The sequence below is a fragment of the Stegostoma tigrinum genome, chromosome 13 (genome assembly GCF_030684315.1).
Source record: "Stegostoma tigrinum isolate sSteTig4 chromosome 13, sSteTig4.hap1, whole genome shotgun sequence".
NCBI lineage: Eukaryota > Metazoa > Chordata > Chondrichthyes > Orectolobiformes > Stegostomatidae > Stegostoma > Stegostoma tigrinum.
In genome coordinates, this window is record NC_081366.1 from 14,286,723 (window position 1) to 14,313,011 (window position 26,289).

Sequence of the window (26,289 nt, forward strand, 5' to 3'; positions counted from 1 at the left end):
CCGGGTAACTTAAGAATCTCGTTCTACTATTCCTGTGTTTCTCTCAGATGCAGAAGGGCCTGTCACCAAGCAGTGTTTATGAAGATTGTCAAACATTGGGCAGGTAGTCACCTTGGGGTGGGTTCCAACAATCAATCGCAAGCTTTACCAGTGATCAAGGGAATGGACATCATTTGGGAGCATGGTTGCTCCAAGAATCCCTTCATAACCTTGCCTCTGACCATCCAAATCCAATAGCACTGCTACCCCAATCCTAGGAAAGCAATGACTCTCACTGGGGAGGGCTTCCAACCCCAATGCCTTGATTCCAGGTGCTGGCAGGAGAATGGCCTCACCATTGCCTGGTTTGCAGTTGGTTCAACAACCTTCCAGTGAAAAGCTACCTTGGGTTTCTAGCAAGCTGCACAGAGAGCAGGCAAAACCCTGAAAACCTCACCTGATGTCAAGCAATGTCTTTGGTTAATGTTGCCAAGAAACTGCATGTAGAAAAGGAATAGGAGTGTGCCAATCAAAAGTAATCTGTGAAAAATAACTGGGAAACATGAATGGTCAGCACAAAACATGGTTGGTCAGCATCTAATTATATCTGTAGAAAAATAAGAATTTGAGTACTGTAATTCAGACTGCTTTCTGAGATGAATAAGCTTGATGTTTCTCTTCTTCTAGTTGAGATTGATTCACAAAGGCCTGTAATGGGCAATGACATCACACTCAGTTGCACCATCTCCAGACTCTTGGATACTGTCAGTCTTCACTGGAAACACAGGGACCCTTCTCAGCCAGACAGGATGATCAACACCGATGAGATCCAACTGAATAACACAGTCTATCTAATTGTTAGACATGCTGGTGCAGAAAATCAGAATTCATATGCATGGGATGTACAGGAAAATAACTCTGTTGTTCTGACTGGAAACATAAACATTGTCGTGAATCAGAGTAAGTGCAGAACTACCATGAGTAGATGATCAATAGATGTTAATATAAAAGCATTCCCCACAAAATAATGTGAGCAGTGACACACAGATTCTCAAGCAGAAGATGGTCTGTGCCTCTGTTCTGGAGCATTGTTGTCCAAATCAAATGAAGAGTTTATGAGCTGATGCTGCCACCCAGGAGAATTTCCGAGATTCCTTTCAATTTATTCCATTTTGTAGTTGGTAACTGCCAGATGTATATATGCTGGAGGCAGAATGTACTGGTTTTACTGATGGACTCGACCTGCACCGAAAGACTCCCCCAGATTTAACCAAGTATTAGAAACTGAGAAGGCCTGTTGTCCGCTGCGCAATGAAGGATGTGTTCTTTTGTATGGACTCTTGGCTTAGCCAGTGTTTGCCAGAGAGGTGCCATCATTATCCTTGAGCAGCCATACTTGTAAAGCATTTGTCCATTAGAATGAGTCGAGATTGTGAGAGTTATGAAGGTTATAGACACGCTAGATGTAGGTTTTCTGAATACCTTTGCAGGTTCATTCGAAGTGGCAGCAATGATCCCTGCTGAATTGGATTGTGACCAAGTGTAAAGCTTTGCTGTGAATGAATTCAGCTGCAATATAAAATGGTATTCTCAGTGCAGCCTGTGGAACATGTCATATCAGTCAGAGTTTAAAGGCTCAATTTTTTCAGCTGAAGTTGCTTCTGGTGCTTCTGGTGGAATGCCACATTTGGCCTTCTAGATGGAATTGGTCGAAGGTTTAGAAAGTGCTGCCTGAAGATCCTGAGTGAATTTCAGCAATGCATGTGGTGGAAAGTATATACTGTTGCTCCAGCGTGTTAGCAGTAGAGGGAACGGATGCTTGTGCATGTGGAGCCAATCAGGAAGTGACTTTGACCTGGATGGTGTCAAGCTTCTTGAGTGTCGTGGAAGCTGCACTCATGCAGACAAATGGGGAGTATTCCATCATATCCTTCACTTGTGCCTCACAAATGGTGGACAGGCTTTGGGAAGTCAGGTGGTGAGCGAGTCGCTGCAGAATTCCTCGCCTTGGACTTGCTCATATTCCCACAGAGTTTAAATGCTGGGGCCAGTTGTATTTCTGAGATTCAGTGATGGTAACAGCATTGAAAGTTAAAGGGCAGTGGTTTAATTTTCACTTACTAGAGAGGGTCATTGCCAGTCATGTTTGTTGTGAAAATGTTATTTTCCACATGTCAATCCAAAACTGGAAATTGTCCAGATCATTTTGGACATGGAATGTTTCAGCATCTGAGGAGTTGTGAATGGTGCAGAACATCATGCAATCATCGGCGAACATCCCCAGTCAGATGCTGGACAAGGTACGTGGGTGGAAAGATTAGATTTTTGGTTGAGATTTAGATCAAGAGGTATGGGGAGAAAACGAGAATCTGGCATTGAGATAGAGGATCATCCATGATGCTGTTGAATGGCAGACCAAGCTTGAAAACCTTGTGCCAGTGATAATGGGAACAGCAGATGCTGGGGAATCCAAGATAACAAAGCGTAGAGCTAGATGAACACAGCAGGCCAAGCAGCATCCCAGGAGCTCAAAAGCTGACGTTTCAGGCCTGGACCCTTCATCAGAGTATTTGGTATTCAGAGGGTGGGGTGTCCAGTATTGGTGATTGTGGAGTTGCTTTAAATTCCCCAGCCCCAAAACCAAGTGTTAAACTGTCTAGCATTTCCTGCGTAAGTATCAACACGTATCACTTAGTATATATCTGTGTGATTAGGACCAGCTGATCAACTACTTGTCTTAAACCAATTAACTTCTCTTTGTTCTTCTACTGGTAAATGGTCTGAAGCTAGTCCAACCTTGCCCTCGTTGTCTGATGTAGCAAACTTTGGTGGACATGTCTATGTTTCTAATTCTGTTTGACCATGAGCTAACATCCCAAAGAGACACTAAGTATCCAGTGGAGTCGGTATGAGATATTTCTTGATGTTTCATTGCTGAAACAGTTGAACCAATTCAGTTCCAAACAAGTAGCATCTTGGGCCTGACTTAGTGAATGCTGTTTTTCTCTTGAAAGATGTTGCCAGACTTACTCCAGCGGTTTCTATTTTTATTTCAGATCTCCAGCAGCTGCAGCATTTTCATTTTATTTAACCAATTAAGTGTTAATTCCAGACCTTGTGGAATTACTATCACTTGGACAGGGTGACTATGTTGAGGGAAAATTGTACCACAACCCACTTCTTAATTCAAATATAGCCTGGGTGAATAGCCAGTGTATTCAGATCCTAATCAATCTCCCTGGCCCAGTACTGTACTCCCAGATGACACAAGACAAAAGGGTGGTGTTTAGCCTTATTGAATTTAACTACCTTTGTTTATTAGTGATGATAAAGATCGACATCTTACCTCCTGTCTCTCTCTCTTGCAGATTTACTTGGTAAAACATATACACTTTATCGATCAGTCACAGGTCACAGTGAACTCAAACTGATTTGTGAAGTTGATTCTATGGAAATTGAAACAAAATGGACCTGGTCTTCACACTTAACAAATGAAGATAAAAAAATAGCTTCCATTTCCAAATCAAAGCTTGTCAACATAAACACGGCTGACTTTGGGAGTCGGTTGGTCTCTCCAGTGACCAATTTCACTGGCACGTTTTTCTCTGTGTGGATTGTGCCTGTCCTGTTTGAAGATGCAGGAGTTTACAGATGCTCTCAGGGATCAGATAATTATTTGACCATTAATCTGCTCACAGTAAAAAGTAAGACACAGAATTTGATGCTGTTTTCAATCTGGTCACAGTAAAAGGTAGCAGACAGAATGTTGATGATGTTTTCAATGATCAAGCAAATGTTTAAAAGCGAAATGATTTTCATGTTTACACAGTCACAGCGGAGCCATCTGATGCAGTGACTGAGGGAAACACTGTTCACCTGACCTGCTCTGTCTCACATGTTACTGAACCAATCAGACTTGTTTGGATCAATAGCGATGGTAAAATTGTTGCAGAGAAAACATTAAAGGAGCAGAAGCAGCAAGAGGATAGTTTACAGCTGGTTATTCAGGAATTCGATAGAGATAGTTGGAATTGGACATGCATTTTGTTTCATCAAACCAATCCCAAAGTTTTAATACCTTATCGTCTGAAGTATAACGGTAAGTGTCTCAGATTTCATTCTAAAGTAAGTTTTGAAATGATATTATCTTCCTTTTCATGTTCTTTTACATTCCTACTGAGGGTGCATTACTTTGGCTGGCAAAGGAAAATCACACTAAAAAATGAATTGAAGCTGAAAATGAGTATTTAATGCCCTTTATATTTCTTTGATTTAACTTAATGTGAAATTGCCACTGCCCATTTTAATACATCTTTCTTAGAGTAGTCTGGAACTCGACAGACTTCTGTGCATTCCGTTATGCTCTGTTTGATAATGATGAAAAAGTGATGTAATTCTATCTCTACCCTTCATTTATATCTTGCGCATAACTCTCCATCATCAATTCTCAAAGTGGAGGCAGTTGGCCAGGGTTGGTTGTTTAGTAAATGCTTTGTATGCAATGGTCACTTGAGAAATGATTCACTGTTGGCAGGAATTAAAGGATTGAAAATTTATTGAAAGTTGGCTTGAAATTGAATGATTAGATAACTGACTGGTGAATGATTGGTGGAATAATGACTGGTTGAGGAATAATTGGGTCAGTGAGAAGGATGTGTGAGCTGCTTGTAAAATCAAATACTGTGACAGCTGGAAATGTGGAGAAGAGTGACACACGTCTGGAAATGTTTACTCTGTTTCTCTCTCCAGATGTTGCCAAACCTGCTGATATTTCCCAGCATTCTCAGTGCTGGTCCATTGTACTTGCTGAGCTGAGTATTACCTGGAAGGCAGGACTTCTGATACAGGGCCCATAATGTTGCACAATCGCCTTGTGCACTGACGCCATAAGTCCTGTCCATCCAGCCCATCAACTTACTCATGCCCTGGTCTTGTTTCTTCTTCCTCTTTGGGCCAGGATGCAGGCCCAACTCTGGCCAGCACACCAAATGATACTGTTGGAATCACTGAGCTGCTGGCTAGTCATAACACAGGATGTTGGGATGCCCACACCAAACTGGTTCCGATGGCTAGTTGATAGTTCAAAGCATTCAATGGCTATGGGACAGCGGTCAGAGTGAGGGCAGCTTCACAATAAGCTTTTCAATGGCAGGATGAGAAAGACCAAAAGACCCAGCCTCATATTTCAGTGTCTATGCCATCTCAGATTGCGGAGGAAAGGAGTGCGCAGATGGAACTTCCCTTCTGTTTATATTCCAACTATAACTTTTTAACCTCTGCAAACTTTACTTTGATGTTTCCTTTTCTGCAGTAGGTTTTGACTTTGAATTGCAGCCATCAATGGAGTTTGGTTTCTGAATGCACTTGTTTCCCAACTCTCAGTGACATTTTTTCTACACTCTGTCATGTATAGTTTTGCACTTATGTCATCAGACTGCTAATTTCGAGTCCCCGTATATGGCTGTGTGTTTTTATTTCAAAACCCACTGAAGCAATTGCAAAACCTTAATTTCAGTCAAAAAGTCTGGAATGTAAAACTGACTTCCATAATGAAAACTGTGAAACTATCACCGATTCTATAAACTTCCCACCTGCTTCATTCATGTCCTATACATGACTCCAGACACACATTAAACTTTAGCTGCCCCTCTGTCATAGCCAAGGATAAAAACACACATTTCAGGGAAGAAAGCAACATGTGCCAACATTGACATCCCATGAGTGAGTAAAATATTTGTACCAATGCAGAGACTGCTGGAAAACCTCAGCAAGTCTGGCCGCATCTGTGGAGAGAAAGCAGAGTAAGTGTTTCAGGCCCAGTCACCCTTTTTCAGAGCTGAAATATTTGTGTCATTTTCCTCTGACCTGAATGGTAGTGAACATATGAGGCCAGTCTCCATTTAAAAGAGAAGACGTCAGTGATTTCTGTGGCCTCATGACTTCTGATCAGCATTGTAATTGTGTTTAGTCAAAAAATCCTTTAGCAGAACATTCCTCACATTAACACATTTATTTCAACAAGTAATATTGAACAAGAGGGCAACTTTTATACCTTTGCAATACCCAAATCTCACCTTTTTATGTGGGTCTTGACTGAAAGTATTCTTCAGCTTGTTACAATGTGGTGATAGTGCATGGAGTCAATTGTTCCTGCCCTATCCCTCCACCTTTCCAGGCTAATGTTCCTCTACTTGGGCAATCCCTTTCTGAAAGATGAACCAATATTGTTATGTCTAGATCCTGTTAAGTCCGTATTCATTCCGATTTCAAAATAGGATCCTCCCCAAATAGTTATGCTCCAAGTTGAGTAAGAGGAAGCTGACTTCCCTTTGTATTCAGTCTCTTTCTCAGTTAGTCAGAATAATGGCAATTTAAAAATGAACATGCCCCTTTTAAATGCCTTTTCCCAAGTGTATGTAACTTTTACAAGGAGCCAAATTAGCCAGTTTTTATTGAATTAAAAAAAATACAGTTTATTTCCCATCGAAAGTGAGAAAAGACTATAAAATATCATGCATGTGCACAGATTAGAGATGTGAATGAAGAAGTAACAAGATGCATGAATTTGCCTCTAGTTTGCATGAATAGTAGGTGGTGAAACATTACAACCCTTGGACACAGTTGGTAAGAGCGACATTGATGCTAAAGCAGTTGATTTCACATTTCTTGGATGTGCAGTTAACTGACAGGCTTTTGTACAAATTACTTTTTGATGATAACTTAATTGGTTTGGCTGGCTTCCAGCATTCAGAGCAGAAGTCTTTCTTTACCTGAAGCACAAGCATATCGAATGTTTATCCTGAAGCTGTGAGCTTCATAGCACATAATTCCACACTGGCATGTCAGCACACTAGCACACACAGATCAGTTTGTTTTCATCCACTTTTCTCGTGTGCTTCTGCAAGGGTAAAACATAAACACATTTGCAGTTTGGTATATTACCCTCAGGGGATAGTTTTCTTCTGTGAACAGTTTATAAAAACCTAGATAATAAAATGTGAGGCTGGATGAACACTGCAGGCCGAGCAGCATCTCAGGAGCACAAAAGCTGACGTTTCGGGCCCAGACCCTTCATCAGAGAGGGGGATGGGGAGAGGGTTCTGGAATAAATAGGGAGAGAGGGGGAGGCGGACCGAAGATGGAGAGAAAAGAAGATAGGTGGAGAGGAGAGTATAGGTGGGGAGGTAGGGAGGGGATAGGTCAGTCCAGGGAAGACGGACAGGTCAAGGAGGCGGAATAAGGTTAGTAGGTAGATGGGGGTGCGGCTTGAGGTGGGAGGAAGGGATGGGTGAGAGGAAGAACAGGTTAGGGAGGCAGAGACAGGCTGAGCTGGTTTTGGGATGCAGTGGGTGGAGGGGATGAGCTGGGCTGGTTGTGTGATGCAGTGGGGGGAGGGGACGAACTGGGCTGGTTTTGGGATGCAGTTGGGGAAGGGGAGATTTTGAAGCTGGTGAAGTCCATGTTGATACCATTGGGCTGCAGGGTTCCCAAGCGGAATATGAGTTGCTGTTCCTGCAACCTTCGGGTGGCATCATTGTGGCAGTGCAGGAGGCCCATGATGGACATGTCATCTACAGAATGGGAGGGGGAGTGGAAATGGTTTGCGACTGGGAGGTGCAGTTGTTTATCGCGAACCGAGCGGAGGTGTTCTGCAAAGCGGTCCCCAAGCCTCCGCTTGGTATCCCCAATGTAGAGGAAGCCACACCGGGTACAATGGATACAATATACCACATTGGCAGATGCGCAGGTGAACCTCTGCTTAATATGGAAAGTCATCTTGGGGTCTGGGATAGGGGTGAGGCAGGAGGTGTAGGGGCAAATGTAGCACTTCCTGCAGTTGCAGGGGAAGGTGCTGGGTGTGGTGGGGTTGGAGAGCAGTGTGGAGCGAACAAGCGAGTCATGGAGAGAGTGGTCTCTCCGGAAAGCAGACAAGGGTGGGGATGGAAAACTGTCTTGGGTGGAGGGGTCAGATTGTAGATGGCGCAAGTGTCAGAGGATGATGCGTTGTATCCGGAGGTTGTTGGGGTGGTGTGTGAGAACAATGGGGATTCTCTTAGGGCGGTTGTGGCGGGAACAGGGTGTGAGGGATGTGTTGTGGGAAATGCGGGAGACGCGGTCAAGGGCGTTCTCGACCACTGTGGGGGGAAAGTTGCGGTCCTTGAAGAACTTGGACATCTGGGATGTGCGGGAGTGGAATGCCTCATCCTGGGAGCAGATGCAGCGGTGGCGGAGGAATTGGGAATAGGGGATGGAATTTTTGCAGGAGGGTGGGTGGGAGGAGGTGTATTCTAGGTAGCTGTGGGAGTCGGTGGCTTTGAAATGGACATCAGTTACAAGCTGGTTGCCTGAGATGGAGACTGAGAGGTCCAGGAAGGTGAGGGATGTGTTGGAGATGGCCCAGGTGAACTTGACGTTGGGGTGGAAAGTGTTAGTGAAGTGAATGAACTGTTCAAGCTCCTCTGGGGAGCAAGAGGCGGCGCCGATACAGTCATCAATGTAACGGAGGAAGAGGTGGGGTTTGGGGCCTGTGTAGGTGCAGAAGAGGGACTGTTCCACGTAACCTACAAAGAGGCAGGCATAGCTTGGGCCCATGTGGGTGCCCATGGCCACCCACTTTGTCTGTAGGAAATGGGAGGAATCGAAAGAGAAGTTGTTGAGGGTGAGGACGAGTGCGGCTAGGCGGATGAGGGTGTCGGTGGAGGGGGACTGGTCGGGCCTGTGGGACAGGAAGAGGCAGAGGGCCTTGAGTCCATCTGCATGCGGAATACAGGTGTATAGGAACTGGACGTCCATGGTGAAAATGAGGTGTTGGGGGCCAGGGAATTGGAAGTTCTGGAGGAGGTGGAGGGCGCTGGTGGTGTCACGGATGTAGGTGGGGAGTTCCTGGACCAAAGGGGAGAAAATGGAGCCCAGATAGGTGGAGATGAGTTTGGTGGGGCAGGAACAGGCTGAGACAATGGGTCGACCAGGGCAGGCAGGTTTGTGGATTTTGGGAAGGAGATAGAAACGGGCCGTGCGGGGTTGGGGAATAATAAGGTTGGAGGCTGTGGGTGGGAGGTCCCCTGTGGTGATGAGGTCATGAATGGTGTTGGAGATGATGGTTTGATGCTCGGGTGTGGGGTCATGATCAAGGGGGCGGTAGGAGGAGGCGTCGGAGAGTTGGCATCTGGCCTCGGCGATGTAGAGGTCAGTGCGCCACACTACCACTGCGCCACCCTTGTCTGCGGGTTTGATGGTGAGGTTGGGGTTGGAGCGGAGGATATAAAAACCTATCTGGTTCATGAATATTGTGTAGGGAAGGAAAGGGTCCAGGTCCGAAACGTCAGCTTTTGTGCTCCTAAGCTGCTGCTTGGCCTGCTGTGTTCATCCACTTTGTTATATCAGCCATCCTCACCTGGTTTGACATCTGTGTGACTCCAGACCTATGTGAATGTCACTGACTCTTAACTTGCTCTCTGAGCATTGGCAATGAATACTGACCAACCCAGCAATGTCCGCATCCTATGAATGAGCACATTTCTGTTGGCACCTTCAGGAGTGGCATTCCATGCTTCCCATTAGCACATTCCAGATAATAACTGAAATTGCATCAGCAGCTACCATTGGCTGTGAAGTCCCTGATATCCAGACCGCGAGCATCCAGATTTCCCTACATCTGGTGAATGATTCAAAAAGGGAAATTCTGAATCCTTGCAATCTGGATAACATGGATTTTACTGGTATCAGCTATTGAAAGGGAATAATGGCTCAGATGCTTTAATCAGGCTATTTTAAGACTTGCCTAATTGGTAAAAAAAAAATCACCTGTCACAACCAGGAGACTGGTAGTTATGAGTAGTCTGGCCACATGTTTTTAAGATGCACCTTGATCTTGTGCCAGCAATGATTTGCGCTCTCGCAGCCACTTTCTCGTGAAACCAACAGATGCACTGGTGCAGTCTGGATACAGGGGAGGTCGCAAATGTATCCTCTTTTAAAATAAATTTTTGTAATTAAATTTTGGTATGTTCATTGATATCTGGGGTTATGAACTCTCTTTTCTGATGATGTTTATGTTGAGGTACAGCATAGTCATAAGCACAAACAAGCACCAACAGCATCGTGGAGCTAATACCAAGGCAACATTATCAGGGATTATTGGTTCCAGTCAGTGTAATGTTCAGGGAGATACTGTACAATTTCTTGATTTGTCCAATTTCATGTTTGTTCTTTCTCATTTGGTTTCTCCCATATCAGGCTGAATGTTGACCTTGTGATGATGTAAGTGAGTGATCGTGATATTTTACATCTTTATCTATTATTATTTCAATTCGTTTTCCACTATTATCAAGTCAATATTTATCCCTTTCTGTTCAATTCTCATGCAAATTGTCATAATTCAAAAATAATACAGTCAATGAGAGTTATTCACCTATAATGTAGGGGAAGCATCACAGCTGGATCAGGTTCTTTGCTTATTGATCATCTGCATACTCCATTCAAGAAGGAATCAATAGATTGCAATGATTTAATTATTTTTCTGTCTCTAACCAAAGAGATTGTGGACAGTTCGGCTGTAATATTCCAACACTGCTGTGCAAAGTCAGTTGACTTCTCGTCAGTATAACTGAACAATAAATCAGGCAGAGGTCTTATCAACCTCATCGTTAGGAGAGCTTACTTTGTTTTCTTCTAGTTTAAACAATCATCCATGAAATTTGTTCTTCTCCTTCTGATAGAACGTTATCCTTTTCAACATACCGAAGCCGTTGTATTTGGGAGTCTGGGTCTTCTTCTCATCATTATCCTGATAGTGGTGCTAAGTCTGAGAAAGTGCATGGGAGCCCGTAAACAAGGTAAATTCATGCGAATAATCTCTGGTCTTGTACTCTTAAGGGAATGTGGAAATATTTACAAACCTTAGGATTGACTATTACATCTTGCTTCTAAGATATTATCCTATAGGTTTAATTGTAGCAAGTTCCATTCCACCATCAACCCTGCACTCAATGTTGTCTCCAAGTCAACTAACACTTTGATTTTAAAATTCTCATCTGTGTTGTTAAATCATACTGTGGGTCCTGCCCTTACTGTCTCTTTAATCTCCTCTACTTACACATTCCTCTGAGACATCAGTGTCAGTCTAAACCTGGCCTCCTTACTTTCGAAATTATGGGATGACCCACAATGGCATCAGGGAGGGACTTCTGGGACTTTGATCTCACGATGGTGAAAGAACAGCAATATATTCCCAAATCAGGATGGTGAGTGGCTTGGAGAGAAACTTCTGGCTCGCAGCATTCCCATATATCTGCTGCCTTATCCTTTTAGACAGACATTGAGGTGCCAATATTGGACTGTGTTGGACAAGGTCAAAAATCACATGACACCAGGTTATATTCCAACAGGTTTATTGAAAACATTAGCCTCCAGAGTGTTGTTCCTTCTTCATGGGGACTTATACCTGAAGAATGAGTAAAGTTCTGAAAGCTAGTGTTTTCAAGTAAACCTGTTGGACTATAACCTGGTGTTGTATGATTTTTGACCTTCTAGACCATGGGTTTGGAAGGTGCTGTCTGAGGCTCTTTGGTGAATTTCTGCGGTATATCTTGTAGATAGTACACACTGCTGCTATTGAGCCTCAGTGGTGGAAGGAGGAAATGTTTGTGGATGTGGTACCAATCAAGCGCACTGCTTTGTCTTGGATGGTGTCAAGCTTTTTGAGCATTGTTGAAGCTACACCTATCCAGGCAAGTGGGGAGTATTCCATCACACTGCTGACTTGTGCTTTGTGAGTCAAGAGGAGTCAAGAAGTGAGTCACTCACCATTGCATTATTATCCTCGGGCATAATCTTGCAGCCACTGTCTTTATATGGTGAGACCAGTGGGATTTCTGAACAATGATAACCCATGATATTAATAGTTAGAGATTCAGGTTCACTTGTCAGCCCAGGTCTGGATATTGTCCAAACTGTGGATTTGAAATGGGCTAATTTCAAATGTGAGGAGCCATGAATGGTGCTGAACATTATGTGCTGATCAGCGAATATCGCCACTTCTGACCTTATGATGGATGGAAGGCCATTGATGAAGCAGTTGAAGATGGATGGGTTCTGGACATTACCCTGAGGAATTCCTATAGCGATGTCCTGGAGCTGACATGACTGATTTCCAACAACCATAACCATTTTCCTATATTCCAGGATTGACAACAACCATCAGAGAGTTTCCCCCCAATACCTGTTGATTCCAGTGCGGCTTAGGATCCTTGATACCACACTCCATTGAATGCAGCCTTGATGTCATGGTCTGTCACTCTCACCTCACCTCTGGAATTCAACTCTTCTGTCCTTGTTTGAATTAAAACTGTAATGAGGTCAGGAGCTGAGTGGCTCTGGTGGATCCCAAACTGTGCGTCACTGAGCTGGTTATTGTTGAGCAGGTGCTGCTTAATAGCACTGATGATAACACCTTCCATCACTTTACTGATGATTGAGAGTAGGCTGATGGGATGGTAGTTAGTCAAGTTGGATTTGTCCTGTATCTTGTATACAAAACACACTTAGGCAAATTTCTGCATTATCAGGTAGATACCAGTGCTGTAACTGTACTGAAATAGCTTGGCTAGAAGAGCAGCAAGTTCTGGAACATAGAACAGTACAACATAGCACAGCACAGGCCCTTCAGTCCATAATGTTGTGCCAACCTATTATTCTACTAAGGTCAAACTACCCTGCATACCCTACATTTTGCTATCTTCCATGTGCCTATCCAAAGTCTCTTAAAAGTCTCTAAAGTGCCTGACTCCTCTACTACTGCCGGCAGCACATTCCACACGACCACCACTCTCTATGTAAAGAACCAACCTCTGACATCTCCCCTATACTTTCCTCCAGTCACCTTAAAATTATACCCCCCATAATAGCCATTTCTGACCTTGGAAAATGTCTCTGACTATCCACTCTATCTATGCCTCTCCATCATCTTGTACATCTTTATCAAGTCACCTCTCATCCTTCTTCGCTCCAATGATAAAAGCCCTAGCTTCCTCAACCTTTCCTCAAAGGCAGCATCCTGGTAAATCTCCTCTGCACCCTTTCCTGTAATGAGATGACCAGAACTGAACGCGATACTCCAAGTGTGGTCTAACCAGAATTTTATAGAGCTGCAGCATAACCTCACAGCTCCTAAACCGAATTCCCCTGCCAATGAAAGCCATAATACCATATGCTTACTTTGCAACCCTATCAACTTGGGTAGCAACTTTGAGGGATCTATGGACGTCGACCCCAAGATCCCTCTTGCTCCTCCAAACTGCCAAGAATCCTGACACTAATCCTGTATTCTGCATTCAAATTCAACCTAACAAATGAATCACTGCACACTTTTCTGAGTTGAATTCCATCTGCCACTTCTTTGCCCAGCTCTGCATCCTGCAAATGTCCTGCTGCAACCTATAATAGCCCTCTACGCTGTCCAAAACTCCACCAACCTCCATGTCATTGGCAAACCTACTAACCCACCCTTCCACTTCCTCATTCAAGTAATTTATAAAGATCACAAAGAGCAGGAGTCCCAGAACAGATCCCTGCAGAACACTATTGGTCACCTAGCTCCAGGCTGAATACTTTCCATCTACTACCACCCTCTGTCTTCTATTGGTCAGCCAGTTTTGTATGCATTTTCTGGAGCACACATCTTCAGTACTATTGCCAGAATGTAATCAGGGCCCATCACCTTTATAGTATCCAGTGTCTCCAAGCATTTCTTGATAGCCTGTGGAGCCTTCAACCTGGTTAAGCCTGGGCTTTACCTCGCTGCTTAAAGAGACCTTTAAATGGGCCTTATCCTACCGTCAATGAAAAGGTGTAAGACAGAGAAAAGAAACACCTGCAGAATGAAGAAATAGTGGGTCAGGTGATCAGGGTGGCCTAAACCTCTGCCTTATGCAAATCCTTTGAAACAAGCACCAAGTCAATGTTTTCAGATGAAAGACTGGCCATAGAGGAAACCCACAAGTCCCTTCAGAGGTTGTAAGAACTGTTGTTGGAAAGGTATTGGATCTCTGATCTCAGGACACAGTGTTTATTTATCTGTACACGCTGCTGACAAAACACCTCCCCGAAAAATCCTGACCTGTGGGAACTCATCCCTCCATCCCTTATCTATATCCTTTCTCCCTCAGGCAGCAAGCAGGTAGGTGCGTTAGTAAGTAGACCCCTCCCCCACCCACAATGGTAGTGTTGCCAAGCTATCCATGGTTACCAACAATAGATTGCCTGGCAGCATTCGTTCAGGATGGGATTTCTGTCCGTGAGGTCCCTAATTCCAGGGAAAGTAAACAACAGTCCAGTTATGTGCCTGTTTGGTCTGATTATTTGGGCTTTCCCAAAAGTATGAGAGGTGGGGCTATCCACAACTATCCAACTATTGATTGAGACCCCTATTGTCTACATTAAATGTTGGCTAGTACCTCCTTCTATGACTCAAGAGTCATGCTTTGATTTATAATATTCATTTAAAGTATGTATATTGATATAGGTTATTATCCTTTCTGTTGTAGGATTATATTAACAGATCTATTATTCATTCGTGGGATGAGGGCATCTCTGACATCCCAATGCAATTGAAGTGATGGTAGTGAGGTGTCATCTTCAACTTTCTGTCCATGTAGTGTAGGTACCACATAGCTTAGATTCAAGAACTGACCTATTAAATTACAGGATTGAAAATGTTACCTGGCTTATCAAGAAAAGAGGAAGTGAGAAAACAGTGAACTATGAGGCAGTCAGGTTAACATTAGTCATTGGGAAAATGACTAATTCTAGTTATTTAAACAGTCTTAATAACACCCTTTGAAAAGCATGCAGGTCCAGCAAGCAATGAGGAAGGCAAGGATATGTTCATCTTTATTCCAAGGGAATTGGAGAACAAAAATAAAAGAGCCTTGCTAAACATTTATAAGCTTTGGTGAGAGCATGCCTGGAATATTGCATGCAGTTTTCAATCCTCACATTTATGAAAGGACATTCTGAAGAAGATTTAATGCATCTGCAGGTCTTGTTTATCTCATTGGTAGAGATTCCAAGTTTGGTAAGTTGATGTATTATAGACTATTACCATTATTCTGTTCTTAACTAGTTTCTTTATATATTACAATTAACATTCATGAAGAAAACGCAATGTGTTTTAAGATGTGAACTGTTTAATGAACAGGCTTGAAAAGTCAAAGATTGAAGCCCTTGCAACAAAAGGAAGATGTAGAAGATATATCTCAGCTTTATTCAAATATTAATGAAGTCCAGCAAATGCAAGGTAATAGGAATTCTGGCATTGTGCTTGATTCAATGTGGCAATGTTGCTTTTGTTTTGTACTTTCTAGCTGGAATTAAAATAAATTCAAACACAGAAATGTTATGTATTTACTAGGTCACATCCAAAAATCCTGTGGAACACACAGGCTTTGTTTATTTAACTGTCCAAATAATTTTCATATTTATTGTTAAGTCTTTCTAATCGTCATAATTAGGTGCTCTCCAATGCCTAGTTTATAGCAGCCAATGGAATTTAACCACTTACAGGAATTTAGTCAGCATCTCATTCTAAACAAGGCCAATGAGTAAGATAGCAGCTGCTGGGAACAGTCACCATATCTATTCTTTGGAAGTAATTGACTTTATTTTTAGACTAAGTGTATGGGGGAGGCGGGGAGGTGAGATACTTCTATTTAGGATGGGTTTCTTTTTTCAAGTGACTACAATCTTCTCAGTTTATGACATATGCATGGTGGATTACGTACCATATTTCATGGTTCTGCACCCCCTCTGTGACCTTTTAGGCTCCAATGTCCATATTTAAAAAGCATCCAGACAGCACTTCACTCTCAACTTCTGCTCATCACTTTCATTCACGCTGGAATTGTCAAAAAGCAGGTCAAAAAAGTGGTGCAAGATGGAAGTTCTTTTCCCTGTGGATGGCAGCAAGAGGCCATCCTGACTGATGAGGATAACTTGAGACAGAGGTGGCTATGGAGGTCAGCACCAATTGAGCCCCTGTGCTGCAGGATGATGACTAATCTGTTGACCTCTTGCAGGGTATCTCATTTTGCCCACCCATTGATTCATTCCCCAATGGGTGTGGGATATCATTGGAAAGTTATCACTGCAGAGAACTGTGACACAGGAAGTTGAGTGCTGGGCCTCTCTGTCAGATACCCTGGGTGTAATCCATGCCTGTAAATTCACTTCAGCTCCCAGTGCAGCACTACTGGCCCCACAATTGTACATGTCTATCATGTCTGGTTGTATTCAGACTGAAACATAAAGGGAGCTACAATGCTCAGCAGTTCACTCAACATTGACTGAGTGAAATAAACACAGAAAATGCTGGAGAATTTCTGGCAGCATCTGGAGAACAAGAAACACAGTTCACACTTTGGTTTGGTAAGACTCTTCTTCCACCCACGAACCTTTCTTCAAAAAGAGGACAACATTGACATTTAATAGCTTTTCACCAAAGACTTGCATGGGACAAGGACACCCACATATCTGTCATGAGCAATTTTGACCCATGTCTGGGTGGGAAGGTATAACTGCATTAGGACTACAGGAACAGGAATGTATCATTTGACCAACTGAGCTTGCCCTGCTATTCAATTAAATTATGGTTGATCTCCTACCAGTTCCCTGCATTGTCTCCGTGTTCCTTAGAGCCATGAGTCTCCAGAAATCTAGTGATTATGATCTATCTTACATTCAAACTTCATGTAAAATTCAATGACATTATCATCCCTATTTCCAAGAGCCTTCTTTAAAATAAGGTTATTTTATATCCCCTTCTCATTATAGAGTATAGAATTTCCTTTATTACCGCGCCTACTCCTGTACAGTGAAAAATTTTTACAATAGCTGCCTTTAATGGAGCCATCTTTGGTACAAGTACCCAGGTTCAAATCTAACAAGGGTGAAAAAACAATAGTGTTGTTACAGAGTAAAATAGAATAGAGATTAGCATGAAACAGTGGAAAAGTCCAGAATAATAACAAGAGACCATTCGTACTTAAATTCCAGTCCATGCCTGCAGACCCCAGAGCACCAGACCACACTGCCTCCACATGCGGGTCTCCATTAAGGACTTGCACTGCTACAGCTTCCAGAATCACCCGTTTGCTCCGCCACAGGACTTGCATCAGTATACAATGCAATGTTATACAACACTGAATCCAAAATCACTTGCTTGCTAGTTGCCTCCTCAATGTACGGAAACCCATCTCGTGTATACTTCAAGAATTCATCCTCCACAGCACTAGTGCTGACTTGGTTAACCTAGTGTGTATGCAAACTGAAGTTGTGAATTATTATTGTATTCCTCTAATCATATGCATCTGTAATTTCCTGATTTATAGAATGCCTGATACTAGCATTGGAGTTTGCTGCTCTGTAAACAACTCTTGCCAATGTTTACTTCCCTTTGCTGTCTCTTAGCTCCAGCCAAAATGGTTCTACATCTAGATCCTTTGATCAAACATCTTCTTTTACTCATGTAATGACATTATCCCTTGTTACGAATGCCACTCCATCTCCTTTTTCACCTTTTGCCCTTTCTTAGATTTTCAGTTCTCAATCTCACATGTGGGCTCACGTGTCAATGTTTTGCAAATATTACACATATTCAGACAAAATGCCTAATTGAGCCTTTTAACATAATTCTCAATTTATTGCTTGCAAATGCTCTATCTTCTATTTTTGCCAATAATCTCCTACTTCCTTTTACTAGTTCAGATTCCATTGAAATTGAACTCCCTTTTAGGATCCCACATCCTGCCTATCTAGTTTAAACACTCCCTGACAGGATTAGCAAATCTATCCATGCTAAGATGCAGATTGAAATGAAAACAGAAAGTGCTTGTGAAACTTAACAGATCAGGTAGCATCTTTGGAGAGAGAAATGAAGTTAATGTTTTGAGTCCAGTGACCCTTCAAACTATGTCTACCTAATTACCTAATCAGCTACTCTTAATATCACTTGGAACCTTCAACAATCAAGTTCAAACAATAAAACATTTCACAATGATAGTCTACCTTAGATTAAATCTCATTCATACGTAGATCTGGATATCAATTAATGGCCTGTTTAATAATGCAAAGTATTGTGGATACTAGAAATCTTGAAGAGAAAATGCTGAGTAAGTTCAAAAGGTCTGGCAGCATCTATTAGGAGAGAAACAGTTTCAAATTCATTGAGTCCTCATTGGAACTTTTTCAGTTTGGTTAACGGCTGTGTTTTGTTGCCCTTTCATTGCCCGGTCACTTCATTTCCTGAGATATCAACCGTCAACCACCAAAGGCCCACACAACACTTGTCACACACGCTCTCGCATTCTCAAAACTGCTCAAGACAATGAATATGATTGATTCAGAACAGCATGAGGGCCTTGTTGAGGCTTTTTTTTGTTTTCCTCAAGGTCTAATTCCATTTTCTGGATGATGCAAATTGTACAAATATTGCACCAATATTGTGGAAGTACCTGAATATAACCACTTATAAAAAACCAAATTAAACTCAAGATTTTTTTCAGACAAACCTTTTTTTTAGCAGGTACAGAGTCACTAGAGCTTGGAACTAATAGCTCTGAATATGCAAGTGTCAGTGGAATGGCAAAAGCAGTCGGTAAGTAATTGAATCATATTATGTGGCTCTATTTGTGTCAGTATTGTTAAAAAGAAAGTGTCAGATTTTATTGTATTAAAAAGAAAATGTTAGATTTTATTGTAGTAAGCTTTGCTTCTGGTAGCACTTTGGGCAGGAAGTTCTTCAGTCCTGCAATGATAAAGACTGAGATATTTTCACACAACTTAGCAATATGTGGTTTGTGAAGCTATTGCAATATAAACATCTTCAAACTGATCACACAAACTTAGATCTATTAATACTTGTCATTGTATGTATCATATGTTTGCAAAAGGAATGTCTGTTTATAATTCTATAGTATCTAAGTCATATAGAGATACCTTTCAGACCAATCAGTGCATGCCAGTATAATTAGTTAAAGCAGCAAGTGGTATCATGTTACTGTCACTTGCTAATCCTGTACATCCCAGGTTAATGCCCTGAAGATATGCCTTCAAATCCCACCATAACAAGTCGTGATGTTTGAATCTTTTTTAAAAAGGTAGCATAATAGAGACAAAGGTGTCACTGTCAATTGCTGTAAAACCCATCTGCTTCACTTTTGTCCTTCAAGGAAACATATCTAACATCCTTACCTGTGACAGCCAGCAATGTGGTTGACTGTTAACTAATCTCTGGGAAATTACAGATGGACATAAATGTCAACCAAGACAGTGGTGCTGATGTCCCATGAATGCATTTTTAAAAATGACCTGTAGATTTTAATTACTTGTTCAACAGCTCCACGGAGGAGTAAGATTCTCTCCAGGGCAAGCTCTCACAATTCCATCTTCACTTTTCTCAACATTTCCAGGAAGGGACAGGTTCCCTGAAGAAGTAATTGGCAAATGACTTTCGGTGTCAATTATGTGTGGTGTTATATTTTAGTTATAAAAAGTTACATATTATGTGGGACATTATGATCTAAATGACACTTGTCAGAGATCTAACAAACATATACCCAAACCCATCCCTGCTTGCCTTTTAAAACTGTATTAATGCCCCTTCATGTGTTTGAATTGTGCACAGTTCCTCAAGTGTGAACCAATCTAGAATTGATCAGAGTTCAGCATGACCTTGTATGAAAAGACTGAAAGAGCCTATGGTTCTTTATGGTCTGATCAAAATGAATACAAGAAGAAATGTGCTGTTTGATAAAAATCAAATTTATTAGTCTAATATAATTTAAATATATGCAAAGTAGTGGGTCAATCCATTAGCTTGAACTTCTGCAGACATATTTGGCAAGTGAGTCTCACTGCCCTCTGCCCGAAAGGGACTCCTGGGTGACATCTCGTACTGGGAGCTCCATTACAGTTTCCACGGCAATGTATTGTGAATTCCAGTCCAATGGGAAAGGTCCTGCTCTCATTAACCCAAGTCTGACTGGGAGAATCCAGTGAGTGGGACAAAATCCCTGATATTAATACTACTCTAGTTATGTACTGTATCACCATTTCATACTACTTTCAGTATTTCTCCAGACATTCCATTGTGCAGAAAATAAGTTGAAAACATTTCCACGTGCCTCCATGTAGTGTGCACAAGTGGACGATTCCCTCCAATCCTTACCCCCAGTCAATGCAGGATATTTTCACATGAAGCCTGTATTTCACGCACTTTTCCACTTTACTGCAATTGCTTATTATCATGTCCAATTAATGCCCAATAACTAATTCTTTATCGTCTGGTTTGAGAATATCATTTTAAGCCCAACATTCAAACCACTGTACTTTTTAATTCTCCCCAGTTATAAAAGTGATATGTTGGTTTTTTTAAGATCTTATTAGCCATATTACTAGTGAATTGGGCTTCACAGGGCTAAATGTTACAGTCCTTGCCCAGGATATTTGGAAGAAAGTGGGTGTCACTCATAAAATAGTGCAGAGGGAGTGAGGCCTGCTTAGTGGTTTGGTGCACACCTTTGATATTTGACAAAATTAAAAGCCATTCATTTCATACCATCTTCAGCCCTTTAAGGAGTACAACATGAATCTATGGTGAGTTTGTGCCTAAAAGTAATGTACATTACAAAATTACAAATTAGTTTCTCAAATTGCTTGTCTCCCATCCTATAACTTAATACAATTTCTTAAAGTACCTTCACCAACTCACCCCACTTACTATGTTGTTTCCTTTGGAATTTAGACTCTAAGTGCAGATGAAACTAATTCACTAGTGCATTCAATATAAACTCTTACAATACTGTGGTGACTTTAAACTAGATTACTAACATGGCTTCAGGTGTGTTCAGACTCTGCAAATAGAGGTTAAAATTCATAAATTCTGTCTTATTCTGTGCAGACATAGAAAAAGAAGATATTCATTATGGATCTATCAATTTTCAGAAAACTGCACCAGGTAGTAAAACTTATTTCTTTCATTCCTAACTTCTTTAAGGTGAGGAACATTAACTTGGAGACTAAACTTTATTTAACTGTAACAACCCATCAGCACTGTCTATTAGCATCAAACAACCCCAGAGATCTGCTCATGTTCTCACACTTCAAGATACTGGATGTGTGTCAGGGTGCCACTCAATGGCGAGTACCTTCTCTCTGGGGTTTCAAGTACCACAATAGAGATGTGAGCACATCAATGCAGTTTTGAGGCAATGCCATGTTGGCCTCTTTCAGTGGAGACTTGATCTGAAGGCCGTGTAAGCTGCCATTGCATTCATTTGATAAGCATGGAGGAGTGCTTGCAGCTATCTTGGGTAACGCTTATCCTTCAAGCCTCAACAAAAATAGATAATAATGGTCATTATCACATTGTAATGCACTAAGGTTGTAAAATCTACAATGTAAATGTGATTTCTTCCTTTTGGTCACCAACCTTTGGTCCACTTGCTGTGTACAGGCATCAAGTGGTCTCTGAGTGCAGTTCCCCATAAATACTGAATTAGAGGCGGAATGGTGGTATAGGGATGATCCTTACAGGAACTGCATGGAGACTGCAGAACTGGAAACAACACGTAATAAAGCAGTTCAATAATTAGACACAGATGACTATGGTACTGGGCTGTCAACCTGAAGGTTATGAGCTCCACTTCCAGCAAGATGCCATCACCAGACACAGACTCCCCTCCCCTCCCTTGTCCATCATCTGCATGGACCGTTCTCTCCAGGAGACCCTGGTCTGCACTTCCTTCACCCCCAGCATCCCCCCACAATCCTATGGCACATTCCCCTATAGCCAGGGAAGGAGCAGCACCTGCCCATTTACCTCCTCCCTCCCCCGTATCCAAGCCTTCCAGGTGAAGCAACACTTCACCTGCACTTCTCAGAATCTAGTCGACTGCATTTGCTGCTCATAATGTGGCCTCCTCTAAACTGGGGAAACAAAGCATTGACTGGGTGACTGCTTTGCAGAACATCTACATTCTGCTCACAAAACAGACCCTGAGCTGCCTGTTGCCTGTCACTTTAATGCACCACCCTGTTCCCTGGCCAACATCGCTGTCTCTGGTTTGTTGCAGTGTTCTAGCGAAGCTCAACGCCAACTGGTAGAACACCTCATTTTCCACTTGCAGGCCCTACAGCCCTCCGGACTCGATATTGAGTTCAATTAGTTTAGGGCCTAAACTCTCCATGTCCCATCCCTCTACCCTACATACCAGGCCTTGTTACCACTTAGCCTGCCATTACATACCCCCTGTTGTCAGTCACTAATAGTCTCCATTAACAACAATTCACCCTCTCTGCCTGATCATTATCAACTCTTTGTCTGTCCAACTGCTGTTCTCTCTCTTTAGGCTCTATCCTATCGTTTACTCCCTACCCACCCCCTCGCTTTTTCTGCACATAAACTGATGTTTTTCCAGCCACCATCAGTTCTGAGGAAGGGTCACCGGACCCAAAACGTTAACTCTGTTTTTTCCTTCATAGATGCTGCCGGACCTGCTGAGCTTTTCCAGGAACTTTGTTTTTGTTCCTGATTTACAGCATCTGCAGTTCTTTCAGTTTTTGGTTGTGAGCTCCAATTTTATCGTGTTAGATATTTTCTTATCAACCTGTTCAGGGCTGTTATTACCCAGCCTGGAACTTGAAACTGAGTCTGCCAGCTCGGAGGTAAACACTGCTCCATAGCACCTTCAATCCTATTGTGCTATATAGAGAAGTTGAAAGATACAATGTTTACATGAATGCCAGAGAACATGCGGCTATTGGGTTTTTAAATTAAACTTTGGGGAATGATGTTACTTTGTGGCTCCAATCATATGTTAACCTAAACCACGTGGTTACCCTTTGACACATGGTGAGGAATTTGTTAAAAGTGTTCAAGAAAATTTTCTGTACCAATATGTGGTTGTAGATACTCAACAAGGAGCAAAGACCGGCCTTCTCTCAGGAAATAAGCCACGGAAAGTGAATGAAGTATTAGTGAGGGAGTGCTTTGGGACTAGAGCATCATTCTATTCATTTTAAAATAGTATGGTAAGAGAAAGCCGTATAAAAGTTGAAGTTCTTAATTGGAGTAAGGCAAATTTTGACAGTATGGACAGAAACTTTGGGGCAGGCAATTTGCAGGTAAAGGGATTATTGACAAGTGGGAGGCTTTCAAAAGTGAAACAACAAGAGTTCAGAGACATTATGTTCTTTATAAAGCGAAGGGTAAGTGGGTAAGGTTAGAGAGCAGTGGCTGAAGACTCTGATCGGAGCCTCACTATCCTTAATAAGAACATAAAAACTAGGAGCAGGAGTAGGCCATCTGGCCCCTCGAACCTGCCCCACCATTTAATAAAATTATGGCTGGTCTTTTTGAGACTCAGCTCCACTTACCCGCCCACTCACCATAACCCTTAATTCCTTTACCGTTCAAAAATTTATCTAGCCTTGCCTTAAAAACATTCAGCGAGGTAGCTTCAACTGCTTCACTGGGCAGGGAATTGCACAGATTCACAACCCTTTGGGTGAAGAAGTTCCTCCTGACCTCAGTCCTACATCTGCTTCCCTTTATTTTGAGGTGATGCTCTCTAGTCCTAGTTTCACAACCTCCCTGCCCCCATCTTATTTATTCCCTTCATAATCTTATATTTTTCTATAAGATATCCCCTCATTCTTCTGAATTCCAATAAGTATAATCCCAGTCTACTCAGTCTCTCCTCATAACCCAACCCTCTCAACTCTGGAATCAACCGAGTGAATCTCCTCTGCATCCCCTCCAATGCTAGTATATCTCTTCTCAATTAAGGAGACCAGTGGTGTCCTGCAGTGATCGGTGCTGGGCCCACTGTTGTTAGTTACTTTTATAAATGATTTGGATGATAATTTAGGAGGTACATTCAGTAGGTTTGTGGATGACAAAACATTGGTGCTTTGGTCGACAGTGAGAAAGGTTATGTGAGATTGCAGAGGGATCTTGATCAATTAGGCCAATGAGCTGTGGGCTGGCAGATGAAGCTTAATTTGGTTATATGTGTGGTATTGCATTTTGCTAAAATGACCAAGGGCTGGACTTTCACAGATAATGGAAGAGACCTGAGTAATGGTGTTGAACAGAGACACCTAAGGGTTCAGATATACAGTCCTTTGAAAGTTTTTACATAGTCGTTAGAAAAACATGCTTGCTTTCATTGCTCAGACCATTGGGCATAAGAGTTGGAATGACATGTTATGGTTGTCGAGCAAGTTGGTAAGACTCATTTTGGAGTATTGTGTATAGTTTTGGACACACTGCTACAGGAAGGATATTATTATTAAGTTGGAGAATGTTCAGAAAAGATTAACCAGGATGCTGCTGGGACTGGAGGGTTGAGTTACAGAGAGAGGATGGATAGGCTGGGACTCTTTTCACTGGAACGTAGGAGGTGACCTTACAGAGGTTTATAAAATCATGAGGGACATAGATAAGATGAATAGCAAAGGTGTTCTCCCTTTTGTCAGGGTTTACAAAGCTCGGGGTAAACTTTTAGAGAAAGGTGAGAAGAGAAAGATTTAAAAGGGACTTGAGGTGCAACTTATCCACACAGAGGGTGGTTCATGTGTGGAATGAACTGCCAGAGGAAGTGGTCAATGCTGGCACAGTTACAACATTTGGACATGTACTTGAATAGGAGAGGTTTAGAGGAATATGGGCCAAATGCAAGGAAATAGGGTTTGTTCGAGGAAGGGTCACTCAACCCAAAATGTTAACTCTGATTTTTGTCCACAGATACTGCCAGACCTGCTGAGCTTGTCCAACAATTTCTGTTTTTTTTTCTGGTAATAGTTCAGTTTGGAAAATTTGGTCAGCATGAACAAGTTGAACCGAAGGACCTGTTTCCATGCTGTCTGACTCTGCGACTCTATAATAAGCATCCTCTTACGATGTCTTTATGTTTCAATGGAAACATTTTCTCCAACAATTCATTTAAAAAGAAACACCCAGTTCCACCAGTAACTGAGTGAGCAAGCAACGAGTCATGCAATCTTCCAACAGTGATGGAAGGAACAATTTTTTTCGATATCCCTGCACTGCATTTTCCAAATGTCATTCATCATATGGATGTGAGTCATACAGATCAATATCGTGTTGATCTATCAGCAGTATGAGAGATAAAGTTGAAGAGGTTTGACTTTCATGTTGTCGGTTTTTTTCCATCCAATCTACCAATGCTATTCTTGTGATGTTTTAATTATTCCAGGGAGCAAACAGGTAACAGAGAGAGCACAGAGCAACAAGCAACTTTCAGGAGCTGTAAGTATAAAGATCACTGGGAGTCGAAATATATTCCATAGTCTTAATATCTATTATTTGTAACATTGTTGTCTGATGTAAAGAGATTCAATGCATAATCTATTATTATAAGCAGCTATTTTCTCTCTCCCTCAGGAATTGGGTGCTTCAAATGAAGGTGATTCCTCTATTATCTATGCACAAATAGCAGGAGTGCAAGATCAATAATCTTCAGAAGTGGCCGGAGCAGCTTGGATTTAAGATTTGTGAAATAAAACGTTTTTCCTTGGGAACTGATTCTCTCACTTCTAAGTAGATTGAACCTTTCTTGCTGTGTACATCCGATGAGTTTACATAGTCATCACATTACAGATTTTAAACATCTATACTGCTTGCAATAGAAATCATTCACAATGATATTCTTTCACCTTGACTTCAACAGCTCAAGAACATGCCAGGCAGAAAAAAAGCTTTGTTACAAAAATAAGTAAAAATAAATTTACAAAGTGTATGTTTTACTGCCTACTCAATTAATGCCTCAGAATTGTAGGAGCAAACAATAATGATTCAGTATAACAAAGTGTGAAGCTGGATGAACACAGCAGGCCAAACAGCATGTCAGGAGCACGATGCTTTGTCCAATTGTCCAATTGTGAAATATTCATCCTTTAGTAGCCACCAACATTGACCAGATCATTCACCTGTTGTTCAGCATGAGTTGGAATTTCACAAATCTAAGCTTTGAATGCTTTTGTCATTCACGTGTTTAGGCATGCAACAAGCTTTTCTTAAGTATATAAGCTGATAAATTCATCATTATTGAAATGCTTTCAGTTGGATTCATCCTCATATTGCTGATTGAAGGATCGTCAAAGCTTTGAACTATAAGTTAGCATTCTGTGCTGTTTCCTCATGCTACACTGGAGTTAACATAACTCTACCAATGAGACAGTTCCCCAGGTCTACGTGAGTTGATGACATAATGGTGGATTATCAACTCCAAC

General features: G+C 41.9%; 1 protein-coding gene across 4 annotated transcripts in view; it reads left to right on the plus strand.

Annotated features, from left to right (window-relative positions):
* LOC125458550 (uncharacterized) overlaps positions 1-25,669 on the plus strand; it is a 68,918-nt gene extending 43,249 nt beyond the window's left edge. For 3 of the 4 annotated variants that reach the window (XM_048543933.1, XM_048543935.1, XM_048543936.1), the window contains 9 exons: positions 667-939; positions 3,348-3,683; positions 3,809-4,078; positions 10,698-10,814; positions 15,176-15,274; positions 18,554-18,628; positions 20,933-20,989; positions 25,254-25,306; positions 25,442-25,669. In XM_048543933.1, coding sequence (XP_048399890.1) covers positions 667-939; positions 3,348-3,683; positions 3,809-4,078; positions 10,698-10,814; positions 15,176-15,274; positions 18,554-18,628; positions 20,933-20,989; positions 25,254-25,306; positions 25,442-25,513 — 1,352 coding nt within the window. In that variant the 3' untranslated portion in view covers positions 25,514-25,669. The remainder of the gene's footprint in view (positions 1-666; positions 940-3,347; positions 3,684-3,808; positions 4,079-10,697; positions 10,815-15,175; positions 15,275-18,553; positions 18,629-20,932; positions 20,990-25,253; positions 25,307-25,441) is intronic. The other variant, XM_048543934.1, reaches the window with a different exon arrangement.
* Positions 25,670-26,289: the final 620 nt, after the last annotated feature.